Source organism: Dipodomys spectabilis, unplaced genomic scaffold (assembly GCF_019054845.1).
Source record: "Dipodomys spectabilis isolate Male_0828 unplaced genomic scaffold, ASM1905484v1 ptg000034l, whole genome shotgun sequence".
NCBI classification, from domain to species: Eukaryota; Metazoa; Chordata; class Mammalia; order Rodentia; family Heteromyidae; genus Dipodomys; species Dipodomys spectabilis.
Window position 1 is genome coordinate 7,483,558 of NW_024870711.1, and position 25,562 is coordinate 7,509,119.

Genomic DNA, 25,562 nt, shown 5'->3' on the forward strand with positions numbered 1-25,562 from the left:
GGAACACTCCCCACCCCCCGCCCTCGACAAATGAGTGCATCTCATGTGTGTGTCAAGTCAGGAAGAGAGAAGTTATGTTACTAAGCTGAAGGTCCTGCAGTCCTTTACCTCCTTTGTATGCTTTTATTTGGTGATAGCAAGAATGACTTAATTATGTCACAAGTAGGTTTTGCACTCCATCTTTAAAATAGTTTCTTAAGTCCATATTCAAACCACAGGAATTATTTGTTTAACTAATTTACTTTGGGGTGCTAGGGTTTTATCTCAAGACCTGCGACTTGTCAGGAAGGTAATCTACCATTTGAGCCACATAACCGGTGCTTTTTTTTTTTTTCCTTTAGCTGTTTTTCTACTAAGGTCTAGTAATTTTTTCCCTGGGCCAACCTCAGACCACGATCCTCCTATTTGTGGCCTCCTACTTAGCTGGGTCCCAGGTATACCCCCACATTCAGTTTGTTGGTTGGGATGGAGTGTTGCTAACTTATTTCCCCAGACTGACCCCAAAGTGGAATCCTCCCAGTCTTCATCTTCCAAGTGACTGGGATTACAGATGTCACCCATTGCATCTGACCCTCTAATTTATTCTCAGGTTAGAGAATAAATGTATAATTAGAAATTTTCCTCTCAAAAATTAACTTTATGGAACAGCCAATACTCTGGCTGTAACAAACTCAGTTTCCAATTTTGGAAAATATTTATCTGAAATGTTTGGAAATGCAGAGCATCTTTAATGTCTACAGGTTTGAGCATACTCCAAGTCTGCAAAAATCTCCTGTTCTCAGGAGAATCTGACAGATGGCTGGGATCCCTGGAGAGATTTGCCATCACTAGGCTGAAATACAAAGCAAGACTAGAAAGGGGAAGACCTAAGGACAAGCACCAAGATGGCAGCTCTGTCCAAAATATTGTATTTCCAACATGTTCATAACAAACCAAATGGCTATGTATATTTTTAGCACTTTAGCTTGGTTAATTTACCACAAGTATTAGCCAAAATAAAGCTATGTAACGTTGAAGAGGGATATTGCCTATGTTTTTGACATAGTACTGAACAAGTTTGTCCAACATATGTGATAATTACATCTGTCTTTGGGTATAACATTACTATGTTTGAAAGCTAATCTTTCACATTTTTTTTCTCCAGTCTTCTCATACTTGTCATTCTAATTACTCAGGCAGTTGAAATCTGAGGCTTGTGGCTCAAAGCTAGCCTATATGGGAAAGTCCGTGTGACTCTTATTTTCAATTAACTACCAAAAATGGAGATGTGGCTCAGCTGGTAGAGCCCCACAGGTTGAGCCAAACACTTAAGGGACAGTACCCAAGCCCTGAGTTCAAGGCCCAACACTGGCACAAAAGAGAGGGGGAGAGAGAGAGAAAGAGAAAGAGAGAGAGAGAGAGAGGGAAATTTTTGAATAGCTAAATATCATATTATGTATTCAACATATTACACTGATGATGGAAAAAGGGTTTCAAATGCTATGTGCATAATTTGTAAAGATGTTTGTACTTTCTATAAAGCTAGTTGAAGGTGACTAAATTCTCACCCGCCATATTTTCAAATGGGACCAGATAGCTCTCAGAACTAGAGTGAGTAGAATACATTTTGTAAGGCCACATCACAAGTCTCAAGACAATGATGACCTTGGCATCCTGAGAAGTTATTCTATGCTTATTGTTGAGAACAGGTACCCCAGGGACTCACAGGAAGATTTCTCTCTAAAAAGCAAAGTTCACTTACCATTCAGAAACAGAAGTTGGCCACAACACAATCATACTTCAATAAGAGTGAAGCCAGACAGTGCTAGAGATCTCGGTGAATCTCTGATAGGAATGTGCAACTTTAATGCAAATTACAATTGAGTAGCAGTGTCCTGCACCTGTCGCAGGGCTATTATACACGGTATGAGTTACAGCAAAAAATGCAGATGGTATTATCTTCAGGTACTGTACACTAACCCCTGTGATAACTACATACCATATTACATTTTTAATCAACGTTTTCCTTCTGTTTTGGACCCAAGTATTTGGACCTAGATGTGTTTGTTTGTTTTTTTCAAGAAAAAAATAACAAAAAAAGAGGTGCATTGTATACATAAACTGCTTTGTTAAATGGCAAAAAAAAAAATCAAAACATATCCTAAAAATTAAGAAAAGTAAGTGAAGGGGTGGGCTGGGAGGGGCGACTTTGAGGGTGACCTTAAAGGTGACCTTGATCGAGATGCATGGGATTCCTAAACTGCTCTGTTGAATGGCAACTCCTTCATACAACTACTTAAAGAAAATTTTAAAAAATAGCCAAAAACTGCTTCCAACATGGAAACCATTGTTCCCTCAGAAGAGCAGAGAAGGAAATTGGATATTTTGAACAATCTCCAAGTGGTATAAGTTGAATTGTGTCATGTCCCTGAAACTTAGAATATGACCTTATTTAGAAACCAGAGAGGTAATCAAGATTGACTGAACTGGCATAAACTGTATTTCAATAACTGGGTCCTCAGAAGAAGGAAATTTGGTCATGCTACTGTGAAGACGAAGGGATTGAGAGATTCATCAGCCAGCCAAGGAGCACCCATGATGGCTCTCAACCACCAAAAGCCAGAGAAACTAAGAAATATCACCCTCTAGAATCTTCAGAGAGAGAGAGAGAGAGAGAGAGAGCATTTGGGACTTTTACCCTCCATAACCATTTGAGAATAAACTGTTGTTTAAAGCCACCCAGATTATGGTAGCTGGTTACAGCAACGAAAGGAAATGGAAACACAAGGATATATGGATATGGATAAATGGATATCCAATGGCTATACCAACTCATATACATATACCAACTGGCTCTATCTCTTAGGGTACCAAGCTTCTAGCCCTGCACATAAGATGAAGGAACTCAGTGTACCCTCACACTCTTCCTTTCAAGAACAAGTCTTGGATTGGCATTATCCTTCTAAGTGCCCTATGATCATCTTTTAAGCCATATGTTACCAAGAAAAAGGCAAGTTTCTTTATTAACAATCTGTAACTCGGTAACGATGAGCCATCTGTTTATAATGCTTTCGGGGTTGACAACTTCAATGGAAGAAGGACAAACAACAGAAATATTATATTTGCCAGGTTCTAGTCGTTCATTTGTTGTCTCATGAGATTGCTAAGGAGAAGGAAAAAAACATCATGCTGTGCTACAAAATAAACTTTGAAAAGCAGATAGTATAATAGCAATTTAATGATGGGCTGATAAGATCAAGAGAAGAGAGGAGACGGTGACTTGATTCTGCAGGGCGACAGTCAGCCAGGCAAGTTTGGAAGTTCCTTTCCAAAAAGCTAATCAACTTTTCTCCAAGGAGCTACTTAAAACCCAGAGAATACAACCTGGTCAGATGACTTTTCTCAATGCCATTTTGCTTCAGATACACTGCAGTGTAGATAGCATTGTCCTCTTAGATTTCTTAATAATGCACATGGCAAAGAATAATTCCTTCCAGTCTGATCTCTTTGGTCGATGATTGGTCTCAGCAAGTTTGTTAATGTACTAGGGCTTCTTCTCCAGAAAAAGAAAGCAGCATTCAATAATAGTCATGGAAAATAAATGAAACAAAGTATGTGGTAAGTCGTACCTGTAGGATCTCGCACAGTAATTATCCAAAAATAAGTACATTTTGATCCAGGGGACAGTAGCTTACACCTGTAATCTTGGCTACTCGGGAGGTTGAGGTCTGAAAGACAGTAGTCCAAAGGCCAGTCCTCAAGATTATTCTCTCATAAATAACCAGCAAAACTCTGGGCTGGAGGTGTGGCTCAAGTGATACAGTAGACCAACCACGTAAGCACGCACAAGGCCCTGAGCTCAAACCCTCATACCAGCAAGAAAAAAGAAATTATATACACTGGGACCAGCAAAAATAAATGAATAAATGATATGCATCCGTCAGTGAAGTTCTTCCTCATAACTCTGCATGTATAATACAAGATAGGACAGTACACAGTTAGATAGAGTTTATTTTAGATCCTGGATGTTTGTATATTGCCCCATCTGGCTTAAAGACTTGTATTTGTTTTCTCTCATCACACATTATCTTTTAAGATGGCCACAAAGACATTTCAGGTGACAGTCTGTGCTGATAGTGAACCCACTGTTTGGTTTCTTGCAAATTTCTCCCAAGCATAGGGGGAAATCACCACCTTTTCCCTCTGTCATATTCATAAGAAGTCTTTCTAGCTACACACACGGGTCCCCACAGACATGACCCTGGCTGCTTCTGTTGGTGATAGGGCCCTGCCAGTCACCTAATGGAAAGAGTACTTTACTATATCATTAGCACTGTTCCTACTCAGATGGCTGGGTTCTGTCCCAGGAAGGAATTACCCACAAGGTCCTGAGCCAGTGTTACCCCAGCTCAGTGTGCTTACCCTGCTACCAGCCCGTTCTTACAGCAGGTACTGGGATGCCAACTCTTTGCAAGCATCAGATTCGATAAAATAGAAAATTGTGACATGAGATGCATTCCATACCTATAAATGCTTCATGACAACCAAGGCAGAGAAGTTGTGCATCAGGGAACATAAAATAATATTACGGATCCGTCTCTGCGTCTGCCATTGACTAGAGCATACAACTCTCCTGTGGGCATCTGCCAACCGTGACCAGAAGGTTCATGTTACACCTGGAGCAGGATTTAGATAGCCACTGGCTAGACACGTCTGCAGTCCAACCGGGAGAGGGAGCCGTGGAAGCCAGTGATGACAGTGCCATTAGTGCAGTGAGAGGTGACGGATACCTGGCCCAACCTAGAGAGTCAGGAAGAGACTTCTGTAAAGCACTATGTAAAGTAAGACTTACAGGATATGAGTTAGAATGTATGGAAATGTATGACATAGTACCTTGTAGCTGTGACCCAACCACCCATGAGACACTTTCCAGCAAACCACTTCACGGCAAGTCTGAAAATGAGCCGCATCTGTTTGTATATTTGCTTGTGCCAGGACTAGGGCTTGATCTCAAGGCCTAGGCTCTCTCGCTCATCTTTATGGCTCAAAGCTGGCCCTCTACCACTTGAGCCAGAGCTCCACTTCTGTTCTTTTGGTGGTTAATTGGAGATAAGCATCTCGTGGACTTTCCTGCCCCAGCTAGCTTTGAGTCGTGATCCTCAGATCCCAGCCTCCGCGTAGCTGGGATTACAGGTGTGAGGCTCCTGAACAGGTAGCATTCTTTTGAGTCAACCCTCATCACAAAAGATAGTGCCTGGAAAGCCATTGAGTCCCCAATTCCCAAAGCATCACCATGGTCCATGGACCTAACATGCAATCAATTAGGAAATAGAAGTACCAATTCCAATTCATTTTAATCAATTTAAATCATACCCTCTGTATTCTCACAAGCAGTCTAATTGGCTTGTATCCAAGATATCTTAATGGAGTCATCTGAATGCACAAAATGAATTCTCTATATCTGTTGTATGTATTAAAAATGCAAGCTAACCACATGTGATTCATTATAATTTTATAATCTACTTCATTGTTGAGTTTGTATGGCTACAAAGAGGAGTCAGGTGGTTATAATCTAGCACTAAAACTTCTTATTTGGGTTTCAAAGCTTTATAATTGTTTGGTATTCCGCTAGGACCACCATTTAGTAAGCAATTGTTGGTTGACTTGGCCTCTCTGGGGTTATTCTTTATGAAAGCAAAAATTAGTTATTTTATTTAGTATTGTAAGAAAAAATAGTATGTGTTACTAATTATAAAGCAAGTGAGTTGTTAACCATGTGTGCTGTGCCTGTCACCTGTAGTGTGTCTCTAAATATTGATCATATGTAGGGTAGACACAGTGAGGAATTCATCCCCAAGACAGTCATTCATAGCATAAAATGAGAGCCCAGTGCTAGAAATCGATTCCAAAGGTTTTAGCAGTTTACAAGAAAAACTTTCGGGAAAGGGGCAAAAGTTCTAGAAAGCCCATGAAGCCACTTCAGCAGTTCTCTTTAAGCTAAGGATGTACAGGAGGGGGGAGATAAAACCCTCTGACAGCGCTTCCTACTCGGGGGCTTCTGGAGTCACTCCTGTGGATGTGTGAGACACGGAACATTCTCCCATGGCTGTGTCAGCAAGCCATCCTCCAGTGAAAACGAGTCCATTAGTGTCCATCACACGTGGAAAGTAGGAAAAGAGTATTTGGCCTGATTACATCTTGCCTTCAGCGTAGATGGAAAAACAGTATAAATTTAGAAGAAAGAAGGAAAAAAGGTTTGAGAATCTGATAAAAGGGAAAAACCTAAGTTGAAAACCATGTGTGAAAAGAAGACGAATTTCAAAGAACTCTTGGAAGAGCCACCCTTACACAGCCCAAAGAAAATGAATCGGTGAGAGGAAGGCAGATAGCACATCACAGACAAGTAGACCAGTTCTCCCATTTTGCGGAAATCACCCTGCAGAAGAAACAGCACCTTCTAGGAAGCGCGGTGGGGTGCAGGGCGCGTGTCCTTGTGCATAGTATTTAGTTCTTCATGACCACCAGGACCTCACCCATGGAGTCAGGCAGGGGTGCGGACTGGCTGGGCAAGGCAGGAAGCCGCTGTGAGGAGCACCTTGTCTCAGACAGCTGGAAAGGGAACTACAGAGGCTACAGCTGGTGTGGACTTACAGAAGAGAAGGGTCTGGATCACAGCTAGGGAGTAGATGGAATATGCTCATGTTAGCCAGAAGAGGGCGCTATTTGATGGCCTTTTGGGTTAGACGACATCTCAAGTTTTGGGTCTAGTTTGACCATGGATGGTGATGGAAAGATTGGTTCTTGCTGTTATCTGTAAAACCTGTGTTAAATTCCAGAGCCAGACCCCTGCCAGCTGGCCTTGTTTTTCTTTCTTCCTTACATCTCAGAGTAAATGATGAGGGAGAGGGCAAATCCATCTATGAGGAACAGCTACTGTGCCCAACTATGAACTCAATATTTGAAAGACCATATGGAGAAATTCAAATTAACAGAGCAGTAGGATTAAACACTAATAGGAAAGAGACATTAAAGAAAAAAATAAAGCGTGTTTAACTGACATTTGAAACTTCAGCAAATCTTCCGTTAGGCATTTACCTTACCTCATGTAAAGTTTGAACCATGGTAAAGCTATTCATTTATTTCACAGCTCTGAAAATGGGAACTGGGCGGTGATGGGAATCTTTCAACATTGAACTGTGGTGACAGTTAGACAGCATTAAAAATCTACTCTGCATCACTTAATGGTCTGTTTAAAGAAATGGATTGATTTCATGATCTACAATTGTATTGCTATATATTTTATTAATGATAGATTTATTACCATAAAATGTTATGACATCTGTGAGTGTATATACATAGGTGAATGGGTAAGTGTATGTACATGAAAAATCAACAAATAGATGATAGATGATGATGATGATATGATGATAATAAAGTTAGAATAGATATCCAATGCATAGTTCAGAGATATATAAATAATAAACAAACGAATAAATACTTTTGTGCAAGCCTTCTTTTTTCTTTTATTTTTTTTTTCTGTATGTGAAGTGGTGCATCTTGAAACCCATCCATCATTTCATACCTCCCAGAATGGTTCTAAAAGATTTCCTGAGATGTTTGTACGGTGCTTGAAACAAAGCTAAGCACTTAGTAAAGTGCTGGTAGGGGAAGCAGGATCATCTGATCTTCAAATCAAGGACAATGCTGAATCACTTCTGCTCGCTAGCACCCCCTCCTGGCAATAGCTGGCTCAGATTTCCCACTGCACAGTTCATTGGTTCTGCTAACCATTTGGTAGTTTGGATTGGAGTTTTCCTCTTGAGATGATTTTTTTTATTCCTCGACAGGAATTCAGTGTTCATTACTTATCTACATTTATAGTGATCTTTCGAGTATTTCTCCCTCTTTTAAAAACTCATCTTTACTGCTGTCTTTTTAGCACAATACCACTGTAGTTTGGGAGAGTCCTTCATTCAGATTTAATGAGTGTAAGATGACTGGTTATTGTCACCCTCTGATCTTTCTTTGTTTCTAATGAAAGACTCACGACTCACGTAGAGTCTTTTAAAAAACCTCCCTGCTCTCATCTTGGAACAAGTAAGTGAGCATATGTGAAATCCTTCTGAGAGTACACAGCAGAAGATAGTTTTCTTTCACACCTGACGGTGACAGGCCATAATACTACAGAGTAAATTCTTACCAGACTGAAGCTCTAGGGCTCAGTGTCAGTGTATTATTTATCTCATGTTGCTCTGGCCTGTGCTCTTCCAGTGGGGCTCCATCAAGATGGTTGTTAAGATTTGTATTCAGGACAGGCTTGTGCTCTCCAGCTGGCTGGATTACTGTTCTCACACTAACACACACTTGTGTCCATTTATTGCTGCTTATACTCGCTATTGAAGTCTCCTTTCTTGTCCTCAATAAGCTAGCAGTCGTTTCACAATCCTTAGCAAGTTCATCCTAACTAAAAAAGTGTGGGCATTTCTGATCGGGATATTTTTTAGGTGTCTTCCACTTAAGAAGTAGCAGCTTGATACATAGGAGGATTTCCAACAGCTTCTTCCCTAGCCAGGATGTCACTGGGGCCATTGTGATTCCACCCACAATAGCAAAGTGGTGCTGCCAAGAAGAACTCACTGGAGAGGCGTGAGTTCCACAGGGCTGGCATCTGGACTCAGGGACACAAAGCTGCCCCTGCCAGAGGGTGAATGAAATGATGGCGCATTCACTGAGTCATTCCACGGAGAGCCATTCAGATACAGAAAGCCTCGCCCTCCTACTTGTATTATGGCTTCCTAATTCTGGAGAAAAGTGGAACTTTTTTTTTTTAATGCATCTCATGCAAAGGTCAAAACAATTTTAAACGAGGGCAGGCATGGCCCCGCCATAAAAAGGTAGCAATCGAGTTGTGCCGTTCGTTCGTTCGTGCCAGGGCTGGGAGATTGGGTCGTGTTTACCTCTCAGAAAGGGCACTTTAATCAGAAGACTGATAGGCCAGAGCATCTCTGAATTGGTTGTTCAATTTCTCTTGCATCTGCATGAAATTGTGTCTTGGAAGCTATATATTATTGTGATGAGTGAGACCGCAGGGAAACATATGCTCCAAAGTAAACAAGAAGATTTAGCAGCAAATAAAACGTGTTCCCACTTGTGTTGCCTCTCTGTCGTCCTCAACAGGTAACAAGTGCTGTTCAATAAGTAAAGGTGTGGGAGTGGGGGGAAGGGCGTCCCCCAGACAGCACACGGACCCTGAATCTTTCCCTGACGTATGTGTCTTTAGATTGGCAGTAAGACTCGGAGGAAACCCCGGGTATGAAGAAAGAAATTGAAGCCTATAAAACCCTGGTGATGAGATCCCAACATATTCTCCAGTATTCTTTGCCTACATGGAATAAAAGCCTCTCTTTCTGGAAGCTGCTCTGCTGCTCTGGCCCGCTCACCTCCGCAGATAAGGAAGCTCTTTGGGCCTTCCCTTGCCATCAGGCCTCAGACCCTTCTCTAGGCCCTACTCATCACCCCCGAGCAGATGAGCCTCGTGGCACAGGAGGGCTGATCACAGCCCAAAGAAATGGGGGTTAAGAGCTAGAGTGGAGATGGGGGGGACTGTGTGGCCACACCTTGGTGGCAAGGGTGCAGGTGTCCTGGGGTGGGAGCTCATGCAGCCAATTCACAAAATATACAAAGAACTCTCATTGTGGACCTTCATGGAGGCATAGGTCACCACGTCGCTCAAGGGTAAAGTGTGGTGCACCCCGCCACCACACATTCATTGAGACACTGGCTGGCACTTCCCCAGTAGATGATGGCGACAGACTAATAGTGCTAGCTACTTTTGCAGTTCTGTAACAAGATACCATACATAAACAACTTAAAGGAATAACTTGAAGATTTATTTGGGCCCATAGACTCAGAGGATTCAGTCCATGGTCCTCTTGATTTCTTACTTTGGGTCTGAGAGGAGACTAAACACCATAGCAGTAGGAACATGGAGTGGAGGAATTTCTCACCTCATGGTGAACCGGAAGCAGAGAGAGGGAATAGCGGAAGAGGCCAATGGGCCTCCAATGAGGCCCCATTTCTCAGTAATGCCACCATCTTATTAATCCACTCATCCATTAAGTCTAAGCCACAATAATCAAATCACCCCTGAGACACACCCGGATGTGTGCTTTTACTAATCTCCTAGGCAATTCTCAACGCAATCAAATGGACCATCAAGATTAATGATCACAGGTCCTTGTCATCAGGACAATTATTTTGAACCATGTTTTGTGTGAAAATGCTCTTCTCTGCCAGCAAGATTTAGAAGAGGCCTGAGAAGGAAAACAGGTCTGTGTTTACGTGTAAAGAAGGAGTACTAGTTACCCTGCAGAGGGAAAGACAAAGCTGTTTCTGGTAGAGGTGTGAGTAATGTTGCTACCACATAGGAAATTTGCAGAAAATAGGAAAACCACAGAAACATGAAGTAGGAAATCAAAGTCTATGCCTCTTGTTGCCGAGAAGAAAGTGGAAGAAAGATGAATAAGTAGAACGGTCAGGTAATAATGGAGTAGAATTGAATCCACAACTCCTGGCTCCCCACTTTGGTGCTTGCCTCCCCAAACACCTCTGTGGATCAGCCAAGCCTCCACCGACAGAGCATCCGGGGCCTTGGGGCCTCTCCAGGAAGCGACGGAATTCCCAGGCTCCACTCTCAAGCAGCAGGTGCAAGGTGATGCTCAGCTTCCGCCTCTGCCTTCACAGTTTGAGGCTCTCATGAAAAGTCTCCAGGATTTTCCCTGTGTCCTTTGCAGGTCCACAGGAATAACATTATACTAGAGATGCGAATGCCAGTCCAACGGGACTACATGAAAGCAGGAGGCAGCAGTGGGAGACCAGCCTTTCATGAACAGCCAGACTTCAACAGTCATTGCTGGGCAGCCTAACGTGGTACCTGCCTTCAATGTCACCCAAGAATCTTCCAAGTAGGAACGTTCGAAGAGCAAGAACAGCACTATGGTCAGTATGGCTGGAACAGCATGGACCGAGGTCCTGGGTCAAGAACAAGGTCAGCAGTGAAATGCGTTCTCAATTTTACAGAGGGAATGGACAATGGACAATCATGGATAAGGCAAGTCAGAGAAACAGGTGGTTTCGATGCATGAGGAAGTTTGCTTCTAATAAAACTGTTCATTCTGCCCTCCCACACTGCAGTAACCATTAAATATAGCAGAGATATGCTGTAATTTATCGCATTCATTACAACCAGAGAGAAATCAGCCATCATGTTGAGAGAAAAGCATGGCTAATTGACAAAAGTGAAGGGCTTTGAAGACTCTCAATTCATGCCAGCAGGTTAATCAGCTGTCTGATAGAACACACTATAAACCATAGAAAGAAAATGTTACTGCGTCTTGGTGTGAAATTCTTATTTTGACTCTGGGAAAAGAATAATGGCAAACGTTAGAGTGACTTCACTGTTAAAATAAGTATCTTTTTACTCAAAAAAAAAAAATCTGCTTCTATCATTGCTTTTGAATGCTTCATCATCTTTCCAAGCCTCCTGTATGGTAGGAAGAGGTTAGATTTGTGCCACTTTTATGAACAGCATGTGCCATTGAAAATGGCGTGAGCATCTTCGTTTCCCGGGAGGAGGACCCAGAAATGGATGGGTCACGTGTGACTCTTCAGTTCGCTGTCTCTTGAACAGCGGAAGGTTTCTGCACCCGCTGAGCAGAGAGCATGATGGATGACCTGGAGTCTCTTGCCACAGAAGCAGAGGCCTGCTCTGCTCAAAAGGAGGGATGTATTTTCCAGACAGTCACACCTTGCCATCTGCAGAGTAACACATTTGAAAAGGTTAAGTTCAAGCCTATCTTAACATTACCAGGTGTTATCAAGATTTCTTAATCTGTTAGGGGGAAGGAGGAAAGGGAATCCTTTCAAGATGTCTCAGCATTGACGTTCCCTCTTGCCCTTTCCACGCCGGTCATGTCCTCATCGAAATGAATTTGGAAATGAATCCCAGATGGATGAGGATGGACGTTCTTGTCCAAGCCAGTTAATGTGAGGTTCATCCAGTCTTCAATGCATGGGAAAGAAGGTCATCATCACAATATCTGTACTTACTGAAGGATGTTGGTCCAATAATCACGGCTTCGATCTTTTCCTGTGTGCTGCTTTCTTTGACTTTTGGTAGCAAATCTGTTCTGATTCCCACTGCCTTTCGGAGACCCCTGGCTACTCCATTCCCCGCCTCTTACCCAGCTCCCTCCTCGGCCCTCACCATTCCCTTTGGCTTTGTCCGATCCCCATCACCCAGACCTCTTGAAAGTCAGTGGTTTCAAGTCTGTTTCTACTCTTCTGGAGATCTCTGCATCCTCAAGCCAAATGACATATGCCAAGCTTTGCCTTCCTCCCTTCTGGAACATTCAGCTCTTGTCTGCCTGCCATATATCTACCGGCTGTGGAGAATAATGTCTAGGTTTAGGGCAAAGGAGCACACAGAACCAAGGGAATCCAGGACAATAAACACAATCATGATGCGCTGGGCAAACTGTGGCTTCACACCACGAAGCCATTCATGCTGGTTGTGGTGGAATGAGAATGAGAGGTTTGGGAGAAGGCAGCTCCTTTATCCCACATTGCTTGAGTCTCTTCCCACTTGGCAGCTGCCTCTCTCTAAGTCCTCTGCCCTCATGTTGTCCTGTTCCATCTTCTTTTCCACTCTGACTGCGAGTGACTCACAGATTCAAATCCTGTGCTCTGATCCCTCTCAGAGTCAGACTAACACCTCGCTGACCTCATTTCTACATAGCCACATAGAAAGGCTGCCCCAGGCTGCTGTTGGTATAGCATGTGAAACCAGTACTTGTGTGGTGGATTGCTCATGTGTGGCAGGGCATATAGCATCCCTGCACTCTTCTAACTAAATACTAGAAGCATCTGATACATAAGTGTTTCCAAGTTACACTTGAGAAAGTAGAACCAGTCACCCCTGGGACCCATCTTCACCTTAAATTCACTATCCAGTTGAACTTCCCCCAAACCAACACTTTCCTCAACCACCAGAAATTCACTCAGTTGCTCAGGCTTGTCTAACGTAAAAACCGGGGGTCCTCCTTATCATTCTGGTCACCAAACCCAGCGAGGTCCTGCCACGGTGCCTTTACCTCTGCTTGTGCCACACAGTGTGCCATGTGCTCAATGCTCTGAATCCCATGGGAAGGTCCCTCTGACTCCAATCCCCTGTCCCTTAGGGCATCTTCTAGAACATCCCGTTGGCGGTGCCAATCACTCCTTTCACACCCACAGTAGCATGGTAACAGAACTCTGCTATAGGATTAAGGTTTGATTGATGTCATGGAAACCCAGTCGCATCAACATTTTTCAAACATTTACAAAGGAACAAAAATATTTTCAATCCTTTTAAATATATAATTGAGCTTACAAGAAAAGGGAAACTCTTTAGAGACCTAAAATCAATCAAAACCATGAACCAGGAGCATAAATGAAGGTTAAACCAGCTGCCACCGCTGGTTCCTGACCACTTGTAGCTGCCATATTTTCACCTATATGGAGAGGAGAAGCTCATGCCAAATAATGAGTGATATCAACTGTCCCTCGATGAACACACAACTCACGGCCCCCAGATGCTCCGTGAAAAACAAAAGGAAATGAAGCTGAACACTAGAAACCAGCTCTTGAAAAGAAGAGAGAGAGAGAGAGAGAGAGCACAGGAATTTTTGACAGACTTTCTCCAGGTAAAGATAAAAAGAAATTATCCCTTGAGGTTGCATTTTTTTTTAAAAAAAAAAAAAAAAAGCGTATCTGATGTATGTTTAGAGAATAACTTCATACTATTTTGGACGGGAAGGAAAAAATAAAACTGAAAATATACTTTCAAGAAACCCCAGGTTGGTAAAAAAAAAAAAAAAAATCCCCAGGTAGCTGATGAAAGCAAATGCAAATCATGTAAGAGGGGCTTAGCTTCAACTGGACCCCAAAGAGTTCCCACGATGCGTCTCCAAGAAATATGACCTCAAGGGGAATACTGATCGTAACATGTTTGGGGAAAGCTACCATAATTTTGAATCAACAGAATGAATGAATAGCATTTTTTAGCCAAGCAAAAACTTCAAATATTAAAGTTACTGGATTAGCATGTTTTTCCTTTAAAAAAAGGAAATAGGAAATTAAAGATTCCGTTAAGGAAGACACTATCAAAACTAATGAGTACCATTTAAAAGCGAGCCAAATAACAACTACAGAAGTAAAAATGTAATGGATAAAATTAAAGGCTTAATGGTAGAGTTAAATATCAGTTACTACTATGCTAAAGTGGAAGGCAAAAGAAATTGTCCAGCAATCAGCCAGTGAGACCAAGCAATGAAAGATGAAGAAGAGATTAGGAGCAAAGAGGTCAGGACCACCTGACACCCCTCTCCTTGGTGTTTGTAATAGAAAGAGAGACACAGAAGAGGATTTTGCTTATGACACAAGGCTAAAACATCACCAGAGCTGAAATAAATATGCAGATGCAGATGCAGATGCAGATTCAGAGGCAGGAGGCACAGTGATGCGAAGAAGAGGAAGAGAACTTCCTCCACCAGGCAGACAGAAAGCAACCCTATGTCTACAAAAGGATGGAAACACACATCACTGCCTTCTTCATAATGGAAACTCAGGGGAATTAGGATTAACGCTTTAAATTGGTGTGAGAAAATGGCCATAAGTCTTAAAATATACCACGTAGAATAAACTTCTATTAAAAAGCCCAAATATAGTTAATATAATGAACCATTTATTTATGAGAACAAAGACATTGAATCAAGCTAAATGTCTACCAATAGGTAAATGTATATAAAAGCTGTATTGCCTCATTGCTAATTGCATTAATTGTTTGGAGTTTAATTTGGGGAGGCCTTTATATATTCTGGTCATTAATCACACACACACACACACATTCAAGATGTATGATTAATTAACAACAAAGATGACTTTAAAAAATACTATCACTATAAATATGACAAAAAGGGAAAAAAACTGTCATTTCAATATAAACAGATAAAGCATAGAACAAGAATCGCTGTTGATTCATATGTTACAAAAGCTTAGCAGGTGATAAGTGGAAGCAAACTCCTTTAAAGATACAAATAGGCATTTTGGGGGGACAGCCCATCAAGGGGTTTGAACTCAGAGCCTGGGCACTGCCCCTGAGCTCTTTGTCTCAAGGTTAATGCTCTACTATGTTGAGCCACAGCACCACTTCTGGTTTTCTGGTGGTTAAATGGAGATAAGACTCTCATAGACTTTCCTGCCCAGGCTGACTTTGAACCGTGATCCTCAGATCATAGTCTCCTGGATAGCTGGGATTACAGGCGTGAGCCCCCTATGCCTGGCTTACAAACTAGATTGCAGCATCACTGCAATCTAATGGCTAGATAGGAAAAAGGATTTTCCTTGATATTTGGAAGCACATAAAAATACCCTTGGAAATTGTAGGTCAGCATCGAATAGCAGGTCTCAGCCATTGTCTTGGCATGGGAAAATAGGTAGGAACGGATAAGTTCTCAGAAAGAGAAAAAGAATGAGACATCAGAATGGCATCAGATGTCGCATCCCATCATGTTAGTAACCGCATCAGTCATCTGACTCTCAGGGACCGTGGTGTAAAGAAGCCAACCAGGGTCCTGAGGGCAAAGAGGAGCAGCGGCCTCTGTGAACACCAAAGCCAAGTCACTTGGAGTGAACGTGCCCATTCTGCTCTCTAATTCTGCTCTGAGTTACAAAGTCCCACCAAATCTGTCACTTCCTTCCCATCCATATTAATAAAACTGAACTCATTTGAATAGGATTCAAAGTGATTTGATTCAACTGCATGGAGTTTTACTCTGTGGGATTCGTCTTTGATTGAAATCTATTAAGTTCAGTTCAGTAAAATACATTTAACTGTTACGAAGTCAAATTAATTTTTAATCAATTAACATTTCAGTTCAGGTTCATTTTCGTCTGAACTTCGCTTCTACATTTCCAAATTTGGCCCTTATTCAAATCAATAAAATATATCAAAATCCAACAGAATTCTGAAAGACACAACCTGGAGCTAATCAAGTCCATTCGTTTCTATTCATCTCTAATCAGATGAGCTAGTGTCATGCTATCTCAGAGAGATAAAATGTTCACCGTTAGCGATCAAATTGAATGTTTATGTCAGAACTTCAAAATTATGAGTTTTTGGCCCGACCATGTATCGTGTTCCTCAGGAGGAACATGAGGAGCTTTCTTGGGGTTCAATTTTTGTTTTGATCTTTATCTGAACATAGAACAAAATAGAATTCAATGGGTGGAAAACAAAAGAGAATGTTAGTGTCCAGCTTCATATATTAATTTACTATCCAGCTTAATACATTGATTTCTCAATTGTAGGTAACTTGAAGTGATAGCTTTTTATGTTGGAATCCAATGTCAAGATGTACAATATATTCTATTTTGTTTTTTTATAGAGTTCTTAAATAACAACATGCAGACATTTTAAAGTCAAGATCATGGTTATAAAACCATAGCAAAAGAAAGAACTGCAACAAATAGACAATTCATTCAGAATTAATTGAAAAAATGAATGTTGGGAAATTAACTGGAGGTGTTTGCTGTGGTGCCCTCTTGATATTATCTTACCTTATAAACAAGGTTCAAGGTTGATAGCCAAGGAGACTCAGAGACACTTGAGCCCGTTTCTTTCTGTGTCTAGCGATCTAAACTCATCATGCCCTTCCCCCCCCAGCAGCCCATGTCTACTGAGAAGGGCCAGAAGGATGTTAGTGACCAAGTCTTTCCTTGGAGAGTCTCATTCCCTAGTTCTTACCTGGTATCCTAGTGAATCTGTATCGTTTTCTAGAGTTTCTTAGGTAAGCTTGGAAACTTCTCACCCATGGGCCAAAAAAAAAAGGCAAAGACAAACCCCAGAAATGGTCACTCCATGGCTTCCTCTCCCAGTCTTCACCTTTCAATGAGAATCCTGAGCTGTGGGCTCCACATTCTTAGAAGGGGTTGTGCTGGGGTCAACTCTACATGGAAGAGGCCAGGACTTCTCTACTTGAGCCAGGGAACTTAAGTCTGGTACCTGGTCCTCACTTCTAGTTCCTGGGGGATAGGAGTAGTTGTCACCTTTGGCTTTGGCCACTGGATTTCTTAGACTGCGCATGTGCCCTAGAGGAGGAAAGGAATCCTCCAAATTCCAGCTGCCAGAGCTCTGGAACATGAGAATTTTCCCTCTTTTCCATCCAGCCCAGGGATTGCCCTTCCTGCTCTTTATCTTCCTTCCTCTCTAGGTCATTTGGATTCAAAAGAGAAGTTCTCACGGTTATGAGGTTATGAGGTTGTTCTCAATCCATCTAGAATGATACCAGTTAAATTATCCTTCCTTAGCAAGTAGATTATCATCATCCATAATTGAGATGGGTTGTCGTCAGAGATGACAGCAGTCAGCAAAGGAAGAACGATTTTTAGTGCAATGGTAAGAATGGAAGAGAAGGAGGAATCTGAGACTTTCTAGAGCATGAGTGAGCCACTTTAGAAAGGAGATCCTGTGTGAGATGAAAAATATATACATTATGAAATGTATTATATTATATATTGCATGTATTATGAAGCTGTATATACATTATTTTATATAAAATATTATAATTATATATAATATGTGGCATATATATTTCATGTGCTATGAAATATATATTATATATAAATTGGTTATCTGTGTGTAGATAGGTAGATATTCCATAAGAACATGTTGTAAACCTTGAATGTGTGATACATAATAAAATGTATTTTGCAATGAGGACAGGATGGAGCGGAAGAGCCTGTACTGTAAGAGGTTTGGAGCATACAGAATGGCCAGAACCTGGGCTGGCAGCAAAAGTGCTACCTGCCCACAGAAGGCCTGAATCGCCACAGTGAATAAAACATTTCAGCTGCAAATTGTATCTGTTCGTCTTCCTCTGATAACCGCCCCCTCCTGTGATTCTTGAGAGAATTTTAGATAAAGCTGACAAGTATAGATATTAATAAAACTACCTTTCATCAAGCTGAAAAAGATCCTTCTCAGCTTTCATTTTGGAGACTATAAATCTCCCTGCTGGTATTATTTTGAATATCATATGCAGGTAGATGGCATGGAACTCATTAGGAGTACAGGGAGAATCTTGGTTGAGTTTTAGAGGGTGCATGGATAATTGTTATTTATGCAGCTTGCTAAGTTACTTTGGGTAGCTCAGAGGTTACAAGGAACATTCTGGAAAACACAGGCATGTGCTACGTTTTCCAGAACTTTCTGTACATTTTCCCGGAGCTTCTGAAAACATTTGGTTAAAGGAAAAATAACAGAGATATGCTGGTCTTGGGAATAAAGTAAACTCTTTTCTTCTCACCTTTCCTCCTTAATTATCCAACTCATAATAAACCCTTCACCGTGCTACAATTTGATCTTAAGTGAGTACAAGTACTGATTACCTTTAACTCAATTCATATTTGGCATCATTTTTGTCATTTATTACCTGGGAATATGGGTCATTTTTAACTAATTGTGTTACAGTGATTACACCTCTTCATCTTCTCAGGTTAAAAAACTTCTTGAACTCTGGCATAAGTACATTATTAAAAAATATTTATTGCTTTCAACTATTTCCCCCTCCCCCAGAGCCAATTAACAGGTAAACAATGGTTTATACGGCCAAAAAAAAATCACTTCATTAGTAGAACATAAAAGTGAGGCAATTCTTTGCCCAAAGTAAATTGAGCCATTCTCCTCTTGCTGAATATAAATATATGCTGTCGATCCTTCATTTTTGTGTAGTAATTTAACTGTATTAGTCAATGCTAATAGCACATGAGACAATGTCCTTTTTACCTTGGGGTATGTTTTTCTTATTGCTATTCTTTTGTTTGTGCCAGATGGGGAAAAAGCTAAGTAGTGTTTTGTGCTCTACTTGACTTATTTTCCTAGGAAGGACAACAAAGTAATATGAATTTTGCATCTCCCTAAATAGGAGCTTTCATTAAGTAAAGGGTAATTTGAGGAAAGGGAAGACGCTAGGAAACGCAGCATTCTTGTCAGATCTCTTACACACCCCTCCGGGGCATCACATCATGGAGTCTGATGTGAGTCTACCTCCCCTCCCCTGTGAACCTTATAAGGCTCTGCCCCATGTCAGCAGCACAGAGCCTCCGTCTCAAGCATGGCTTAGAGCAATTGCTGGATGCCCACTACCCAGTTACTTTGACAGCAAGACTTCCTTTCCTAGGCGCAGAGGTGCTGGAAGCATCATCTGGCTTGCTCTCGTTTCCTGCAGCATGTTTCTCGGGGTCTCATTCCGAACGAGAGGCTGATTTCTATCCTGCTTTTACTGACATTGTTCTGGTGTTTACAAGGAGTGTGGAGCCACACACAGCTTGTGTGGTTTGTGCAAATTCTCCGCCACTGACTATAGTGAAGATGTGGCATGGTGTTCGTTTGTTCTAATTGGTCACTGGAAGAATTAGAAGTGGAGCTGAGGTTCTGAAATACCTACTCCTCCCTGGACCACTGAGGTAGAGCTAGCAAAAGGGCTCTCCTGCCAACCCACCCATTATCTCCAATGCTGTGTTTGTCTGGTTTGTCCTTCCTTTCTCCCAAGGGTCTTGCTTGGTATCCCTGTGTGATGCTGATCAGAGAAAGCCCTTGGTATTAGGTCAACCGGACACGAGGCAATTCACAAAGTGGCTAGAGTGATGCGTCTGGTAATGTTTAACACCTTTGGGTCAAGTTCAGCCTTACATGCCTCTTGAGCCTTCTGCGAGGTCAATTTCCCACCATCCACCTTTGTCCTCTTCTCCTATAATCTGGCCAGAAATGGAATCCACAGTGACAGAGGGCTATTGGTCTAGATCTCAGTGTGCTAATTAGTTGTATGCTATGCAGTAATACCCAGCCTCTTGTGTATGTATGCCGGGGGAGGGAGGGGGTAATATGCTGGGAATGAAAAGAATTGTCTAGCCTTTCTGGATTTAAGGTCATCACATACAGAATTAGGAGGTCATATTGAGAAACCATAAACATCCACATTTAGCTCTAATCACCGATGACCTGCCTGGCTCCTGGCTCACTGATAAAGCCACACCAGTCGTGACATCAGTGGCATCTTATAGAACCAGTTCAGGATCTGATGCACCTCCCCTGTAGATTGGCCCGCTTTGCACTTCCAACTTGCTGAATACATCCATCCCATATCTCAGAAGCTTGAATGGCACAGTTTCTTCCAAGGAAAAAAGAACCTGTGTCCCTGGGAAAGCTGAAGCTCACCACTGGGGTGATGTCACCTTGACAGAACCGGGGTCCCTTCCTAAACATGCCTTCCCTTTCCTCTTGCAGATGGAAGTCCTTACACCTGGTGGGTTGGCAAAGCCAATGAGAAGCACTATTACTGGGGAGGGTCAGAGCCCGGAATTCAGAAGTGTGCCTGCGGCATCGAGCGCAACTGCACGGACCCCAAATACTACTGCAACTGCGACGCAGACTACAAGCAGTGGTGAGTGCCAGAGCAGAGCCCAGCTCTTCTACCCCACCCCACCCCCACCCCGCCTCCACGGGGCAAACCAGTGTGACAGAAGGGAAAGCTGAAATCCTAGGGGAGAAAGGTAGAGGTCTCACCCCCGTTGACCAACACCAGGAATAGACTGAAAAACACCAAAGCAGCAAGAAAGGGGTCAGTGCAACAAGGCTATGCGTTTCCAAAGCGGCTGACACATCACTGATGTGTTCATATTTTATTCAGAGAGGAGAATCATGAGCCATGTGGCTGACACTGATTTGCATTATGTAATGTGTCTTGCAATCATGCAAGAAGGGCTGGGGCAGGAAGCATTGTGTCCACTCCTGACAGAGGCCAGAGGGGAAGGAACCCTCTGGAACCTGCTGCCAGCTCCTGTATTGAGCATCAGACCAAGAAGGCAAACAAGAAAGCCAAGGGGGAAATGAGTCTTTGCTCTTGTCTCCAGCAAGTGCTAGCCTGTGTCTTGTCCCTTCTACCTGGAATTGTTTATAACCCTGATACACATCAGTTCAAGAGAGATCTATTTTGGGTTGCTTTCATCCCTCCGCTTGGCTTTTGTGCTGCTTCACAGGGAGCAGCTGAGCCTATGCCAGTCATGGATAAAGATAAAATCAACTGTCATTCTCTGCTGAATTTAAAAAAAGAAAAGGCAGAGCCTGGAAGTTCAGGTGGAAGGATATAAATTAGAAGATCAAGCCAGTCCTGGCTTCCTACAAGTCTAGAAGTGTTGAAAAGTGGTGAGGGGTCAGCAATATTCCTATTAGCAATATTCCTGCAGAGACCCGAGTCCCGAGTCTCACCTGTGTCCAACCACACAGGTGCCCCGCATCCACCTGCCTTGCAGCCATCTGCTGCGGTGATTTCCAAGTGCATGCTACCAGGTAGTTACCTACTAAGTTAATCCTGAGAACAGAGTATGCCTACTTCTACTTATTTTACAAGAGCTTTATTGCTTTCCGTTAGCAAAATGCACTGCAAAGGCTGTTTCGGTGTCTTTGAATCTAGTATGTATGTGTGAAGTTATAAATAGCTCTTTGTATGCTCTGTGGTTTACTGTAAAGGGTACATGTGTGATACTCACGTTTTGATTTTGTTTGAAATATCTGTGCACCCTTGTGTGCATGCGTGCCGTACATATAATCCAGAGCGGAGTGCAAGTTGAGTGGGGAACATTTGCTGGCTTTCAGGATAATCTTTTCCTTCTTTAGTCCCCCATTTCCTTTACACATTTGCCCAGTCTATATTGGGTGAATACTGAGGTGCCAAGCATTGTTCCAGCTCACAAATCAAATGGAGAGAAAATGCACCCACACCTGGCCAGCAAAACACCACCACAGTTACCTGAGGAAGACACGTGTGAAATACCGAAAAGGCTGAGGGGAACAAATTTAAGTATTCACAGAGAGAGGAAAGGGAGAAGCTGAGAAAGTCCTCAGAGGAGGAAGCGTGCTGGAATGAGCAGTAGCAATGACTGGCTGTCCTTCCTGCTGGGACCAGCTTAGGGAAGGCTGAGTGGGCACCGCTAGCACGGGGGCTGTCAGCGCTGGGCCCTTGGGACTGGGCATGGTAGAAAGAGGAGGGCACTGAGGGTCAGGCAGAATAACACGACAACTTCTATTCTTTTCAGAGTGTGTTAGCAGTTTGGAGTTATGGGTAATGCAAGCCCATGTTGGTCACCATAAGGAGGGAAGGAAGAAGAGAGAAGAGGCCACTGCAGTTGTCCTTTGAAGGGGTGCAGGGCTGAGGGACGGGGGCTAGGACCATGCCTACACAGGAGCTGGCTGTGTGGAAGCATCCGGAAGCCTGTCACTTGCGGGAATAAACAGGAAGCCATGGCCCCTTCTGGAAACTGACCCCAATGCCGCCTTTCTGATTGAGAGAAAGAGGAAGCCCGGACCCAATGGCCAGGGTGCTCTTCCGTAATTCCCACTGCTCCTACTCCGTTTTCTGTCACTCCGTAGAGCATTGATGAGAGAGAGTCGGGAAGAGGGAAGGCCAGGGTGGCCACGCAGGGGCAGCCCCCACGGGGAAGACGCTTGTGATGTAAGGGTAGAGATAATGGCTCTAGTGAATCCAGGCCTTCAGAGCCCCCAGAAAGAAAGTGTCCTCTTCCAGTAATCTTACCTCATTCGTGATCCGAATGGACTAAGGCAGCAAAATGGTGACAGTTCTCCCATGACATGCTCTCTCTCCCTTCTCTCTCTCTCTCTCTCTCTCTCTCTCTCTCTCTCTTGCTCACTCTTCACTCACTAGCTTGTTTGCTCTCTGAAACATAATTCAGGACATTTAAATTATTTAAGTTTCCTCAATAGCAAGATAAAGTTAGATAACATCACTCAAATCATGTGAGGGTCTTGGTAAATACACACACACACAAACACACACACACACACACACACATATGCTTAAAATATAGTAGGATATATTTGTTCTTCTTATTATTACTAGTATCATTACTAGAATGCTGGATAGAATCCTATCTAAACCATTACAAAATACTTTAATTAGAAATACATACAGTTAAATTACTTTCCAAAAATTCCATTAGTAATAAGCATAAGAAAGGCATAAAAACCCACATCTCCACATTCCCAGGCCAGGGCTTTAAAACCACAATATCACGAGCAAGAAAGATGACCCCATTATTTCCATCCCTCAAACGATTTGTAAATGTAGTATTTTAGCTACCTGCACATTTGAACTCCGAAGCTTATACCACAGGCCTCATGCTGGATATCCCTTTGTAAAAGAACTCTAACACTTCACTTGAACATTTAGTCTTATTTGCTAGAGTAAATACATAAAAATGGAGCTGGGATAAATGAGATTGTCGCCGAGAGCATGAGCAGGTCTCACAACCAAGCTAAATAGCCTACGAGGGCCATAACCATCCCAATAATTACCTGATTATCTATGCTAAGAGAAGTTTTGCACAGTTATTTCTGAGATTGGATGTAATTTAACATTTATGATTTACTATTCACAGCAATAGTCAATATTCCCACCTACAGTGCCAGAATCCTAATTAAGCGAGCTTTGGTCTCAGTTAATGCCCACTGCTGGGTAATTCCTGGTCCCTCACAGCCTGACTCAATGAGCTAGATCATCATCTCTGAAATTAGCAATTCAGAAATGGAATGATCAGCCAAGGGACGCCACACGTAGCTCCAGTGCCCTTCTCTCATGGTAAAATTTCCACAGAGCTGTGGCTGGGCGGTGATGACACAGAGGTAGAGGGACAGAAGAGAGCTAAAGTCATTAGCTCAGTCACCGGGTGACAAGTGGTCACAAGGCCAGTCAAATGCTAACCAGTTAGGCCCTATTCCAGCATTTCTGCCTGGACCAGAAATAATGAATGACCACTGTACCAATAGTACAGGACAGCTGACCAAAGTATCGCTTCCATGATTCAAAGTGAAAAACTCAGATGGCTTCCTAGCCAACAACTAATTCCTAAATATCTTAAATATTTGAGAAAGCAAACATACATTTTTCACTGCGTACAAAATAAAGAAAGAAAGAAGACCCCATTTAATGTGCTTAGTAACAGTTTCCCACGAAGTTTCCATGAAGGGAAATATTTATATGTGTAGTCTCACTCAGTATCTTGATTGAATAAAACTAGTGCAAACGCTTCGAGGGGTGATTATAAGCGGGCATTGCCTCCAGTGCTTACATGAATCATGCCCCGGGTATCTCACACCAAAACCTTAGGATGGAGAACTATTTTACCACTGTGTTAGCAATGTGAAATTAATCCCAGAGAGGCTAATTTCTCCCGCCAGGACATACAGCTAACAAGTGGTGAAGCAGAGATTCAAACTTGAAGGAAACAATGTTAGAGTCACACTTCGCTATCATACAACATGACAGACGCTGCAAAAAGCTTGTGACGTGGGCACTCCCGTGTTTACTGTGATCTTCACAACTAGCCCAAAATGTGACAGCTTAATCATCAGAATGGCACAGTGCAGTAATACTGAATACACTCATTATGTTGTGTTACCATCACGTCTATACGTCTCCAACTCTTTCAGGTGGCAAAAATGAAACTCCATACCGGTTAAACAACCAATCACTAGTCCCCTCACTCCAGTCCCTGGTGCCCAACATTCTATTTCCTATGTCTGTGATTTGGACTGTTCTAAATACCTCTGAGAGATGGAATTACATTTATCCTTGTATACCTGGCTTCTTCCACCTAGCGTAATGTTTTCAAGGCTCTTCTGTCTAGTTCAGCATATCAGAGCTTTCTAGTTAGGGCTGGATAGTATTGATAGGCTGCGTTTGCCTGTGTGTCCACTGGGCTGTGGACAGTTGAGTTGCTTCTGTGTTTTAGTAACTGCAGGAATGCCAGGCCTGTTCATCATCTATTTTTACACATCTCCACGTTGCTCCTAATTTGTTTGTTTGTCTGTTTTTAAATCTCTAGCTGTTTCGATTACACATTGAAAGCATATTCTTGACCCTAAACAGGTTTGACACATTTCCCAAATATCAACTGGTCTTCCACCCCGATTCCTTGGCTCCATAGCCTTCAGCAAGTTGCAACCACTCTCCTCCATGTTTCCTCCAGCATTGAAATCATTTTAAGAGAATATGAAAGAGAGAGAGGGGTTCAAGGAGAGACACTCATAAGCGAGAAGCCCTGTCCATAGTCCATTAGTAGGTGCTCAGCAAACATCAGTGGTAATTGTCACTGTCCAGAAAGTTCACCTTTCCCAGGTGCACACCGGCCCTCATTCCCTGCCCCCACAGCCTCCCCTTCCTCCAGAGAAACTTGTGGCAACACACACACACACACACACACACACACACACACACACACACACACACACACACACACACACACACACACACACACACACACACACACACACACACACACACACACACACACACACACACACACACACACACACACACCCCGCTGGCCTGATTGCCCTGGGCTGTGATGGCTCCCTGGGAGAGCCTGGTTGGCCTGGCCTGTGATCTTTATCTCTTCTCTGACTGTCACAG

The 25,562-nt window shown here is 42.6% G+C and overlaps 1 protein-coding gene across 1 annotated transcript in view; it reads left to right on the top strand.

Moving 5' to 3' along the window:
• Positions 1-25,562, top strand: part of Cntnap2 (contactin associated protein 2) — a 1,675,080-nt gene that overhangs the window by 1,258,774 nt on the left and 390,744 nt on the right. The window contains exon 14 of the mRNA XM_042677312.1: positions 20,363-20,519. Within this exon, the coding sequence (XP_042533246.1) occupies positions 20,363-20,519 (157 nt within the window). The remainder of the gene's footprint in view (positions 1-20,362; positions 20,520-25,562) is intronic.